A 14,318-nucleotide genomic window follows, 5' to 3' on the forward strand; every position below is an offset into this window, starting at 1 on the left:
TTTCTCCTCTTTAAGCATCTTTATTTCTAAATTTAGAATCATTTAATAAAAGAATTCACATCCCCAAAAGGAAAAGTTGTTTAAGAATTCATTAGAAAAAAGAAATAATTTCAAAATGCTTAGGTTTATCTTCTTGCCCAGGAACTCAAGTATCACATCATATATATTACAAGCAGGAACAAATTCAAACAATAACTATATTTTATTGGAGAAATCAAACAAAAAGAATCAACGTCATATTTGTAAAGTTTGCAGGACTAGTTTCGATCGTTTAACTACAGAACCACCTTGCTTACGCAGCTAAGGAAGATGGTCAATGTGAATAAGTGGGAAGACGAAAGTCAATCCAAAAATTTTTAATCTAAGAATTTTAGTTTTTGTTGTTGTTGTTGTTAAACTCTGACCCTTTATTTATTATTATATTTTTAGAAGAAAAGAATCAACATGGATTGTATGATTTGAGCTTGATTTGCATGGAAAAAAGTGTTTTGAACACAAGAAATGATACTGTACCTTCTGTATAATCTATTATACATTTTGTGTAATCTGAAATTTATCAATTTTGTATTTTTTAATTGTGAATTTTTGCGTTTATTTCGGATTTAATAGAAGTCTTTCATAAAGTCTTTTCAGTCTTTTCATAAAGGGCATTTCTAAACTGACGCCTGTATTTATATTTCATTAGGGTTCTCTAATTTGTCATAATATTAGGGTTACAATACCAAACTCTATTTAGATTTCGTGCCAGTATTTACATTTGGCATCAGGTGATGGCCTGTTGGATAAAAAGTACTTGAAATAGTTACTTTGTTTTCTCAAATATGTAGATATGTAGATCTAATGTTACAAAATAATTTTTAATACATAAATACCTTTGCTATACCGTTTTTAGAAAGAAAAATATAAAAAGACAAAAATTTATGAAATAAAAAGTAATTCTTTAATGGAATTTTTTTGTTTAATAACAGACACACATTTTGAGACATTAATCTTTCATCTTTGAATGAAACTTATTATGAACATAAGGGGGAGGGGAAGCTAAAGAAAAACAAAGAATAAAAATAAAAAATAGACACCAAATAAAAACAATGAGAACATACAAAAAATAATAATAATAATAATACTCACTGTGGCAATAAAATGCCTGACAACATAATCATAAATCTTCCATGAATCTGAGTCTAATTCATTTCTATTTGCCAATTTCATAGGGGTTATAGGAGGATGGTCACCAGCATCATGACCTTTTCTATATAATAATATAAATAAGTAAAAATAAGGCTTTGCAATTTTTTAATAAAAGCAAGCCTATGCAGTTTTACATTTTTTTTTATTATTATTTTAATACCAGAAAATGCATGGTACTTATGTATTAGCCTGTATTCATTGATATATTCCCCAAAATACAACCTCTGACTATTTCCAGCAAGCATTTGCCAATTGGAGAAGCTGCTCCAGATCCTTCTAAAATGAAGAAATTTTTATGGCTTTTCTTTTCTTGTAAATCCCAACCCTCTTTAGGAATAAAAGAAGATGGGCACAGCTACTTTTTTTTTCCCTTTTTTTAGTCCAAAGGGGCTTTGTCCCTGAAGGACTATTGTTTCCGTTTTGTGAATTTGCGTTGGTTCACTATAAATGTCCGATTCACTTTTCAAACTGTTGTCACCAAATGTTAGAGACCTACATTATATTTGAAGAAATTAAATAATGAAGAATCTGCATAAATGTATGTATGTTTCTTGCATTGCGATAAAACAATAGTACCTAGAGCCATCCAATTTTTAATGACTTAATCCTACTGCAAATATGGGCATCTGAAAACCCAAATTTGAAATTTGGAATTTGTTTTATTATTGATTTCATATTTTGTAAAACTTTAAAGAATTTTTGATTAACAAACTCAATGATTTAAAAGAGAGCAACGGAAACACTTTATGGGAGGGGAGAACCTGGCTAATCTTTGGAATATGGTAACAGGTAGTTTGGCTACAATTTGTTAAGGCAATAAAGGTTACTAGCAAAGACTTTAGCAGTGTACATTGATAAAGTCAAGAGTGTGCGCAATGCCATTTTTGTGCAATTTTGGGATGTTTTTTTAAGTGAAAATAGGTCAACGTGTACATGGATACCGTGTATGTGCTACTCTTAAAAACGCGGCAAGCAGTTTGCGATTCTGCCCTTTCTCCCAATTTCGCACCTAATCTTCGTCATGATTAATCACTTTTGTTCCATAAAAGTTCTAGCATAAGTGTAATTCGGCTAGCAGATTGTTGGAAAAAAATGTTGAGTAAAAAAAAAAAAAAAATGCCTTTACTTCGTGAAAACAAAATGGCGTCCAAACAAAAACTAGCAGGTTGCTGTAGCAGGGTTGGTCGCCAAATTTTCGCCAGGTTCAAATAATCCAAAGATTAACCGAGAACCCTTTTATCTCCAGGGCGCAGAACTGTGTATCAGAAATTTTAAAGATGTGCTCATTTTAAAATTATTTTGCGACATTGCTGTTGAACTGAATTTTATGGTTTAAGTACAAAGAACATGATATTTAATAAGTAAAGGTAACACACAAAACGTTAAAAAAAAGCCCCCTTGGATGTAATTTAAAATCTGAAACCTTTCAGATTTTTTTTTTCCAATATCAATTTTAGACCAATGACAGCAAGGATATATTTACATTACATTATTTTTTAACACTAGAATTACGGTGGTCTTCGTGTACCTACAATTATGGCGGGTTTCATTTTGACCCCTTGATAAGATATCTGCATATTTCTCTATATGATATAATATATTTGTGAAAAGAAATTAAAATAATGCAAATTATAACAACTACAGTTTATTTTAAAGAATATAGAGACTTTGAATGTATGTAGTCAAAATATGAACAAGCATTTAAATATTTCCTTCGGAAAATGTAATTTTTTTTTATTTTTTTTTATTTTCTATAGCTTACATTTCAGAAACGCAGAAAATAAAATGTATAAATATTTACACAAATTTTCCCCCAAAAAAAGTGGTTTTTAATCCAAATATTAAAGTATTTTAAAACAAACTTTTTGCTATAAAGAGTACATAGAAATAGAAATATATAGAAATATTTTATTTACAGATAATATATTAGTCAACGCAGGAATTAGCAAACACACTTATCTTTCTGATTTTTTGTGTACAGTATCCGCATACATATTTATTACAGTTGTCTCAAATATTAGAAGTTTTGTTACCTTTGCACAAACTAGAGATATATTCTTCTCTTAGTTCTTCTGCCAAACGCAATAGAAAATCCCTTTTGCTGATATTTTTTTTTTTTTTTTTTTTTTTTGTAACTTCCTTATACTACAGAATCCACACATTTATGCCTGCTAAGTCCAAAATATTGTAGAATACATGTACTGGCCAACGATGTGATGGTGCTTTCATAGAGTACTTTCTTGCCATTTGATCCAAAACATCTACCCCGAATTTTGTAGAATTGTAAAACTGTAATACATCAGGAACCTTCTTTTCATTAGATTCAAATTCAACTGATGAATAGAGTGTACTTAACAAAATTACGTTTTTGTTCCTTTTACTTTGATATGATGTAAGTGTTATATAGTCATGTTTCATCACAACTGAAGAAAAAAGTTTGTTTCTTACATTTTTGAAACTTGGAGGGAATTTCTCTTTTTGCCCGATTTACTGTTCTAACATGACTCAATCCTTTTGATTTTAGGGATTTCGCAAGTTTTACTGATGTAAAGAAACTGTAGTTATATCTCGGCCAGTAGTTTTGTAAGGATCAACTAAACGATTTACTATGTTCTCTCTTAAACTTTGATCACTTTTGATTTTAAACTTTGGTCTCATTTTATCTTTTCCTAAATATGGAAATCCGTTTAATAAGTATTTTGTCCTAACGTCTACTGCTAGCGGAAATTTTATTCTGAATTTATCGGGCTTGTTAGGCATATACTGCAAAAAACAGCATCTTGTTTTTGTAGGGAATAACTGCTCATCAATTGTAATGTTTTCATTTGGTTTGTAGCAAAGCTTACAGTTTTTTATAAAAGTATTCCATACTTCTTATATTAATGCAAATTTATCACACTGCAAACATGAAGACCTTGATAGTTTATTATCATGTGAAGAAATTTCATGATTTCCAGAAACCTTTCTCTACTCATAGTTTCATGAAAAAACTTTCGTCCCCAAGTCTTGGACCGCAAACTAAGAATTGGTAAGCCTTTGGCGGCTAATGCCCCCCTTACGTACAACAACGCTATGAATGCTTCTAGTTCTGCTAATAAAATAGTGAAAGAGTCATTATGAAGTTTATACTTGGCTTCAGCATCAATACACTCCCTTATGATGGGTAAAATTTTTTCATTTATTATTAACTTCCACGCACTAAGAGCTTTACCAGAACAAATGTGACGTTTAGCATAGGATGTTGGTCCTTTCTTTTTCTCACAAGATATTTTGCAAGGGTCGACCAGAAGTATTTGAAGTATTTTCTACTTTCCATACAGTTTCATCACTAGCAATTCCTTTACAAGTGTTAGTCTGAATTACGTTGAATTTCATATTCTCTTTTGAGCGTCTACTATTTCCCGCTTTGGCATTCTTAGGTACAGCAGAATTTGAACTCTTAGAAACAAATCCATTTGTACCTTCACTTGAGCTAGAAGATGATACTGCCTGATTACTCTATATAATAAATTCAGAATCACAAGATGTTTCATCTCCATCTTTATCTGTAGAATTATTTTCGATTTCAGAACCGGAATAGGCATCAGATAGTTCTTGCATCAGTTTCATGATTTCTTCATGCGTTATTCCTTTTCTACGTGCCATTAGTACATCACTATAATAAATTCATGTAAATAAAATAAAATTTTCCACTAAAACTTGTTATGAATAATAAACAAAATATCTACGAAAAATCTACAAACGTTCAGCTTGTAATAATCTCTTTTCTCTGTTTTCTTTCCACAAAGAAAAGTATTGCACATATTTCAAATCATGTGACTGGCAGATATGAAACTACGCAGACCCACCATATTCTTTTCCTTTGTTTGTATTTTATTTAGCAGGTGCAAATAAAAAATACAAATAATAGTTTACAGAAGTAACAGTGTTCAGATAATACAATGCAATGTATTCACATTTCTTTTCTCTCAAAGGGGTCAAAATGACACTTACCATATTTCTAGGTATAATCATTTGTTAGGGCTAAAATAAAAATACAATTTTCTTGAAATGTTTACTATTTCGTAAATCACAATGATTTAGGAAAAGTCGAGAAATGATTAAGATATTTGCGGAAAAGAAAGAAAAGCTGTCAGAGATAAAAGAGATGCTAAGTGTTAAAATGACCCCTTCTGTAATTCTAGTGTTAAACCCCTTCTCCACAGAAAATTCTTAAGAGAACATCTATTTGACATGCCCTAATTTTTATGGCATTTTTCATCATGCATTTACTAGATCTGCCAAGAGATAAAACAAAAGCAATCCATTATTCAGAGGCATATGGTATTTCACCAAAAACACAAGTACTTCAATTCTTATGCAATAAAACTGTGCATGATGGAAATTATACACCAGAAATATAACATCAGCAGCTGAGAAAGAGTTAGAATAAGAGCTGGGAAATGGTTCAAGAGAAGTTATATACCTCTTTTTTTAGCAGATTTCATATAAAGGCACGGGCAAGCTGTACATAGTAACAATATAATGCAATTGTCAAATAAAAACCCATTGGAAATTAAAAAAAAAAAAAAAAACTGGTCTGTTGATGCAGAAAATATATTTCATTACCAAAATCCACTACTAGATTGCTTATGCAATGAATTGACAGGCACCAGTTAATACACAAGCACCAAATATGCACTACACTAAAATATCAGTAAAAGTAGAGGATCATTAGTAAATACTAAGGTAGGCTCACTGAAACCTGATATTACCTTGGCCGAATCATTGTACCACCTAGCAGTTCCTGCACTTCGTTACCCCAATCTGAACTTCTGCTTTGTAACTGCAAAGTACCCCTGTTGAAGCATAGACAATTCAATTAAACAATAAAAATAGTAAAACAGGAAAGAAGTATTCAAAACAGAAACAAAATCAACCTTAAATCAAAATTTTCTGGATAATTTGTAGTTTCAGTTCTAGGATAACTTATGTAACCTTGGGTGTAAAGCTTTTCTGCAATCATCATGGCATGATGAGGTCCCATATTAAGCCCAGAGCTTGCTACTCTCATGAGCTCCACTGTATTTAAAGCCAATGGACGCTGTTTTGCTTTTTCTTTTTGGGAGACATTAGTAACTCTATAAAATAAATTAGTATAATCAATTGCATGAGAAGAAAAACTAAAAATTTACAGTTGAAACTTTTATTTTTCATTCAATTTTTAGTCACAAAAATACATACTAGAATTTTAAAAATGTTCTTGAATAAATAACAGTAATAAGAAGATAAGAATGAATACAAGAACAAGAATAAACATATAACAATAATAAATAAAAAGAGGGACTATAGGGAAAATATATTTAAATTTGTCTAAAATTATCAATAATAAAATCTTAAAATAATTTTCTATCAAAAAGCTATTAAACATGAATAAAATGAATCATATATTTTAAGAGAAAATACTTCATAATGAGACAAAATTAATCCCTTATTTAATAGGTAGTGCAGAAAAATGAAAAATCAAGTGGGTTTCTCTAGAATTCAAACTATGAATCTTCAAACTTCTAACTACACAGAAATGCAATAAAGCAAAAGAATGAACACAGAATTGCAATAATATAAAAAATATGAGGAATACAAATTATATAATAACCCTAAAGATGGAAGTATCAACAAACATATAGTTTCTTTTGGCCAGATTTCAAACTGTCTTTTAGGCAATTTTCTCTTGTTAAAGAGATCAGAGCTCAATAAAAGCAATTAAAAATATTTTCATTGCACTGTTTTTTGAGCTTTCGTAGCACTGTTAAACTGTGTTCACAGTTCCTTTTTAAATCTGCACTGCACAATTCCTGACTATGCTCTGTTAATTTTCCAACTGGCAACAAAGCAGAAGATAATATTTTATATCCATATACAGTCAAAAGTCGTTAATTCGGACACCCATAATCCGGAATGATCTATAATCTGGACCTCAAAGCTAAAAACTTTCTGCGCATGTGCCGCGTTGACACACGCGCATAGGCGTTTACGCGTGCGTGTAAGACCTCTTACGACTGCGCATTTGCGTGTGCGCAAGCGCAGAATACGTTTTTGCGTGCGCGTTTTATGTATAACGAACAGTATAAGCTAAAATTATCTAATTATCTATTTCAGTTAATGTTGATGATTGCGTTGTTCCTTAATTTTCAAATTGGATCCGACTTATTATTTTTTGCAGACTGTAAGAGCAATACTATAAAAGTAAACTTGAACTTTCGATTATGTCAAATAGAATTTCCGAATCTGGAGCTCCCAAAGGATCGTACAAAACGAAAGTATGTTTCGATGTCCATCAAACAAAAAGTGGAATTGCTGCAAAAAATGGATAAAGACATGAAGAATGTGACAGAGAGGTTAGTGAAAACGAAAAAATTTCGATTGACAAGTTAGTCGGTATTCTCGGCACAGCAATTAACGGGACTTGAACAGCGGAACTTTGTAACTGAACAAAAAATTATGTCTGTTTATAGAATTAAAGAGAAAGTATTATCACATAAAACGAAGCAACTTAAACAACTTACATTGAAAGAAATGTTTAATAAAGTAAACAAATAAATATTAAGCTTTTTTTTTTTGTAAATTTTGATACCCTACAATAATTCTACTACAATAATTCATAATTGTTCTTTATTTCATAAATTACGGTTTCATATTTTTAATTTTAGAATTTCTGCATGCCATCTTATGCGATTTAAACTGATGATCTATAATCTGGAAAAATCGGTAATCCGGAATCGCCGAAGTCCCGACGAGTCCGGATTAACGACTTTTGACTGTATAAAAAAACCTGTATACTCTGACTGAAATATGGCACAAAATATCTATCTGTTCTATGAGCATATTTACCAAATTTATCAGTGTTAATTTTTTGACTGTTCAATACAAATATTATAGGTTAGATAAATAAATTACATCTATTCTTATGTGCATATGGGTTAGTAATGGATAGAATGCGACACACCTCAGGACAGTGTGATAAAATTTATATTCCCAAGTGAAACCCTTTACCAGTTCTGGAACTTTTCACAAAAGTACTTGTACACCTCATCTCAGTATGACACAGCATAGTCAGTAGTTAACCATTTCAAAGTACTAAGAACATTAAATACAGCTTTAAATGCAGTGAAAAGTGCAACTGAACAGCTAAGCTGGAAAGGAGATCTCTCAATACTCTGAAGTCAACTTAAGTAAAAATTAAGAACTGATGCTCTCCCCGGTCTTATACTTTGATGTACATAATAGTTGGTCTTACTCTTTGATCTCGTAAAGAATGTTTTATAACTGCGAATTTGAATCTCTACGATTCAAGCATTTCATTACTGCCAACAAAATGTTAACTATGTATTAAAATAACCATACCTTAACTTGAAATATGCAGAAGGAATAGTCAAATGAGTCAAAATAGTAAAAAGACTATAAATCAAATCAAACATCATCCTATGAAAACTTAAGAATGCTCTCGCAACAGAAAACATTCAAACGAGTGACTATTTCTATTTAGGGCACAAGGAATGGGAACATGCAGCAGGGGTTCCCAGCCACAGGGGAATTCCTCACCCCACTTGGGATTCATAGAGTCCGAGGAGATGCGGTCAGCCTTCAATTTAGCTGTCAAGTATTTAGTTTCTAAATATAAAAAACTAGTTTTTATTCAAGTTTGGATATTTATCAATATTTTATATACTTTTGTTCCTTTGTTGGGAAAAAAAAACAATAAAAATAACCTAAAGCTAACTATATGTAAATGTGTTATTTTTTAGTTTTGGAAAAGAGGGCGTGAATGAGCTTCTAGTGATGGTGAAAGGAGTATATGGGGGGAAAAGGTTGATCCCAAGCTTTGGTCTGCATATGCTTTGTATTATAAATAACATGATTACATTGTTATTGGAGAAGATGTGAAACTGAAAAAATTCCCATTTAGAGTGTTATTTCTAGTTTTTTATAGAGTAGTTATACAGTTCTACTTTGAAATAGTCATAAAAGGAAAATTACTGGACCAAATGGTTATCAAACTTGGTAATCATATAAAGGATGTTATGGGAACTTATTTTCCAAGAAGGAAAAAATAGTTAAAAATCTCCCCACCAAGGGGAAAATCACACTGTATGCAATAGTGTTAAATGAAATAAAACATGAAGACATTGGTTTAAAACATGTTTAATTGTTTCTGAAACATGTTACAAAGCATGTTCAATGTGGCATCCACCATTTTCCAAAAGCATTTTAAATCGTGTTACTGCATTAACAGCAGCTCTAGGTTATCACCATAAATTTTGCTTTTGAGATAACTTCATAGCCAAAAGTCTCAGTGCTTGAGGTCTGGTGACCAGGGTGATTAAGAAGTAGGGAGCTGTCGGCCTATAATCCATTCATTCATGAAATGTTGCCTAAATAACTGTGTGACACATGTACCAATATAAGGTGGGTCCCAGTCCTGCATAAAAATTGTGGGTCTAAAATACCATGTTACTGCAGCCACAATGCATGTAACAGGTCCAGCTGTCGACTGCTCTTCAAAGAAAAATGGTCCAATTATGAAACTAGCTGTCATACCACACCAAATGGTGACTTTAGGAGAATGCAATGGAACTGGGTAGATAGCATGAGCAATTTGTAAGAAAACAATTTCTGAAATGCGCACACTTTTGCAAGCGATTTGCGATCTCGCATTTTCTAATCTAATTTATGGTTTTCACAGACAGATTTCTCTGCTACACGAATGGTGCACTTAACTTTTATCACCTTTAAATGCTAGTTTTGTTTAGATCAATGTTTCTTAAGAGTATACAGTCAAAAGTCATTAATTTGGACAATCATAATCCGGAATGATCTATAATCCGGACCTCAAAGCTACAAACTTTAAGCGCATGCATCGCGTTCACGCATGCGCACAGGCGTTTACGAGAGCGCATAAGACCCTTACAGCTGCGAATATGTTCGTGCGCATGCACGTTTAATGTGTAACGGAGTTATACGCTAAGCTAAAGTTATCTAATTCAGTTAATGTTGCAGATTGCGTTGTTCCTTAATCTTCGAATTGGATCCGGTTTATTATTTTTTGCAGACTCTTAGAGCAACTTTATAAAAGTAAGCTTGAACTTTCGATTATGTCAAATAGAATTTCTGATATATATTTACTACAAAGCGAAAGTATATTTTCAAATCCGAAATCTGTTTATCAATTTCATCTGCTCTGCGGCAGAGGGGGGGGGGGCAGAAACATCATTATTAGATTATGATAGATTAGAAAGATTATGTCAAATAGAATTTCCGATATATATTTACTAATATGTAATTTGTATCTACAAAGCGAAAGTATGTTTCGAAATCCGAAATCTGTTTATCAATTTCACGCTGGGGATTGGAAGTTGATCTGTCAGCACTATCCTTATCTTCAGAGCAGATGTTTTTATTTTATTTGGTTTATAATTCCGTACTAAGTGTAGTATTTCATCTCGATATACTCCGTCTTTGATATGATTTAAATCAAGTTCCTCGTCATTATAATTCGCTTCCAATAGTGAAGAAAGTGACCCAGAGGTTATTGAAAACGAAAACATTTCGATTGACAAATTAGTCAGTATTCTCAACACAGCAATTATATGACTTGAACAGCGGAACTTTGTAACTAAACAAGAAATTATGTCTGTTTAATAGAATTAAAGAGAAAGTATTATCACATGAAACGAAGCAACTTACATTGAAGGAAATGTTTAATAAAGTAAACAAATAAATATTAAGCTTTTTCTTTTTGTAAATTTTGATACCCTTTAGATCATAATTGTTCTTTATTTCATAAATTACGGTTTCATATTTTTAATTTTGTAATTTCTGCATGACATCTTACCAGATTTAAACTGATGATCTATAATCTGGAAAAATCGATAATCCGGAATCGCCGAAGTCCCGACGAGTCCGGATTAACGACTTTTGACTATACAACATGTTAACCCATTCGCGAGGTCGCACCTTTTTTTAACCTTTGACATGCAGTGGTTGCTCCTTGAAACCACCAATTTTCAAATTTTTTTCTTCTCTTCCTTCTGAAATTTTTGAGTGAAAATCAATTGATTACTGATCTTTTACCTCTAAATAACACAAAATGACTACAGAATCATACATGTTTTAGGTCTTAGTACATTAAATTGGGTGCCTTTTAAAATTCATTTTCAATGAGACAAAATAACTTCCTTTTATTCATATCAACAACTTTAAATTTCAAAAGTTATTCATCGCACATCATGATTTCTATCCCAAACAACAAAAAATAGCAATAATTAAACTGCATATATAAAAAAAAAAAAACTCTAGGTATGGCATTTGCTTTGTGGTTTCAGGGTGCATCACTGCCCATTGTGTCACAGTGCTGTAGAGGCTCGGTGGTTGCGCCTTGAAACCACTGCTCTTAACAATGGCGTTTGCTTGCTTTTCAAATAGGAATGTTTATTTTTTCCCGGATATAGATAAGGGGTTTTGAAATCACAGAGTTATTTTATTACTAAACAATAAAAATCAGAAAAAAAATCAAAAATCAAAAAAAAAAAAAAAAACAGAAAATTTTTTTTGATTTTTAAATCAGAAAAAAAAAGTTTCACTTCTAGCATCGTAATTTTTGGTATAATTTTAGATTATTGCTTGTGCTCTTATATATGTTAAAATTAGCACTTAACATCTTTTTTTTTTTTATTTTACATGAAAATACACCTAAAAAATTGCTTATCTTGTAAAATAATTTTTGGAAGCGCTATTCAAGTTATTCCAAAGTTTCAATTGATAAAAATCCATCAATAAAGTTTAAAATTAATAAAACAACACAATAAAGACTATTTACAATAAGAAGTAACAAAATTTAAAATGAAAACTCAGTGTGGTAAATCTCGAAGCAAGGAGAAGTATCACTTTCTAACTCTTTGGTTTGGTTGGTTTGATTTATATAATTATGGCAAAGCATACTAGGGCTATCTGCCTAAGGGGAGGGATGCCTTCGTGGAGAACTTTCTAAGGGAAACTGGCTCGTATACACGTTACACATGAGGGAAAACCACAAAAACACCCATGCAGCCAGCCCGTTTGCGGGATTCGAACCTCGGACCGAACTACCAGTGTTCAGCGATTTTACTGTTCGGCCGCTGGTGGGCCTTCTAACTCTTTAGAAAATGAATCATCACTCTCATCCGTGTTAGTGAATTGTTCATTAACTATACGAGGGCATTCTTCCTCTGATAAATAGCACCTTCCTACCATAATAGACTGGAGGTGAGGCTCTCCAAAATAAAAAGAGAAGAAACAGAAATATATATGAAGGGAATTCAAAACGTAACAGAACTCTACATAGTATCCCTAGAAGACCGTACATAGTAGAGAAAAAAATACAATAAAAAAAGGAACTGAATATAAATCAGACACGTGAATGAGCCCACCTCTGTTTACGCTTTCCTCCCCCCACTTACCCAACAGTTGATGAGTAAAATACTAGTGTCAGGCAGAACATATCAAACTCAAGGTCAGGAACCTAAAACTGTGTTCATTTCAAAAGTAATGGACATAGGATGCCATCTAGTGTTCTTCAGAAAAATGTGTTATAAATTAATCAAGCATTTGAGACTAAATAAATAAAATGTTTTCTAACTTACTTCTGGCAACCCTAGAAAATGCCAAGACACACGGGCGTCAAACACGTAAACTATGTTAATCACGTGATATTAATATATCCCATGATCCTCTTGTTCTTTAGATATTTTTAAGCTTCTGTATGTGCTTGTGTTAACAATAATGTATTTACCGCTTATATTATTTTAGTTATAGTTCAATAAATATGTTATTTGTGTTACATCGTTGTAAATCCCGAAACTAAAATTTAAACTGTGCATATAAACTTTCTGAAAGTGCTAAGTAAGAATTAATAATGGCACAGGCAAGTCTTAAAGATTGTATGCAAATAACTAAACTGAATTCCGAAAATTACGGTAATTGGAAATTCAAGATTCAAATGCTTTTAATGCGTTATGGGTTAGATGATCTTCTTTATTCTCCTCCACTTTCTAAACCTGATAATGAATTTTTAAAGAGGGATAAACAAGCACGAGCTATAATAAATCTATGCATTGATGACTCTCAGATTATTCATGTTAGAAATTAAACGACTACCGATGGTACATGGCAGAAATTAAAGTCAGTTCATGAGTGCTCCAATATGAGTAGCAAATTATATCTTCTGAGAAAATTATATTCAATAAAAATGGCAGAACATGGTGATATGAACACACACATCATTCATATGATGGACTTGGTCGAAAGACTGAAAGCTATCGGTGAGAACATTCCAGATCAGCATGTAGCCGCACTTTTGTTAGTTTCGATTCCCGAATCATACGACAATCTTATAACTGCCATTGAAGCTAGGAAGGAACTTCTTATAACTACAGATCTTGTAAAAACGAAACTCACTGACGAGTACAACAGAAGATTAGAACAACAAGCAGATCGAAGTTCTAATTCTTCAACCACGGTTAAATCTGCAATAAATGCAAGAAATTATGATAATAATATACAAAAGAAATTTTGTACTTTTTGTAAATGCAGTGGTCATACTCGTGAGTGTTCTTATAAATTGAAAAACAAAAATAACAATCCTTGTCCTGACAACTCAAAATCCGAAAATCGCATGACCAAACACGTCGGAAAACCGAACTGGCATTGTATGAGTGCAGACACTTCCGTTAAAGAAAGCTAGAAATCCAGATGTCAATTGTTGTCTGTCAAAAATGCTCTTTATAAAAAGGGTTTAATAATTACTCCACGATATTGCTCAGAAGAAAATATAAATAAAAAGATTTTGTACCTCGATTCCGGCACCAGCAGTCATCTAGTAGGAGATAAAAGTTTGTTTACAGAACTGATATATGAAGATACTCAAGCAAAAATCATTTTAGCGGATGAAAAAATTTTATATTCACAGGGCAGAGGATTTGTTGACCTTGATTTAGAAGATGAATGTGGATTACATAAAATTCGGTTGACTGATGTTTATTACATTCCTGATTTAAAGAGCAACTTAATTTCCGTTAAGCAAATTGCTAGTAAGGGATATTCTGTTACTTTCGAAA

At 32.0% G+C, this 14,318-nt stretch overlaps 1 protein-coding gene across 2 annotated transcripts in view; it reads right to left on the reverse strand.

Annotated features, from left to right (window-relative positions):
- Top3beta (DNA topoisomerase 3-beta) overlaps positions 1–14,318 on the reverse strand; it is an 80,702-nt gene that overhangs the window by 30,666 nt on the left and 35,718 nt on the right. For both annotated transcript variants that reach the window (XM_085806558.1, XM_085806557.1), the window contains exons 7-9: positions 6,108–6,308; positions 5,943–6,026; positions 1,129–1,249 (exon numbers count right to left, since the gene is read on the reverse strand). In XM_085806558.1, the coding sequence (XP_085662684.1) occupies positions 1,129–1,249; positions 5,943–6,026; positions 6,108–6,308 (406 nt within the window). The remainder of the gene's footprint in view (positions 1–1,128; positions 1,250–5,942; positions 6,027–6,107; positions 6,309–14,318) is intronic.

This window comes from Stegodyphus dumicola, chromosome 12, assembly GCF_044657685.1.
Source record: "Stegodyphus dumicola isolate Sdum_Otavi_A_Nest chromosome 12, ASM4465768v1".
Lineage (NCBI taxonomy): Eukaryota > Metazoa > Arthropoda > Arachnida > Araneae > Eresidae > Stegodyphus > Stegodyphus dumicola.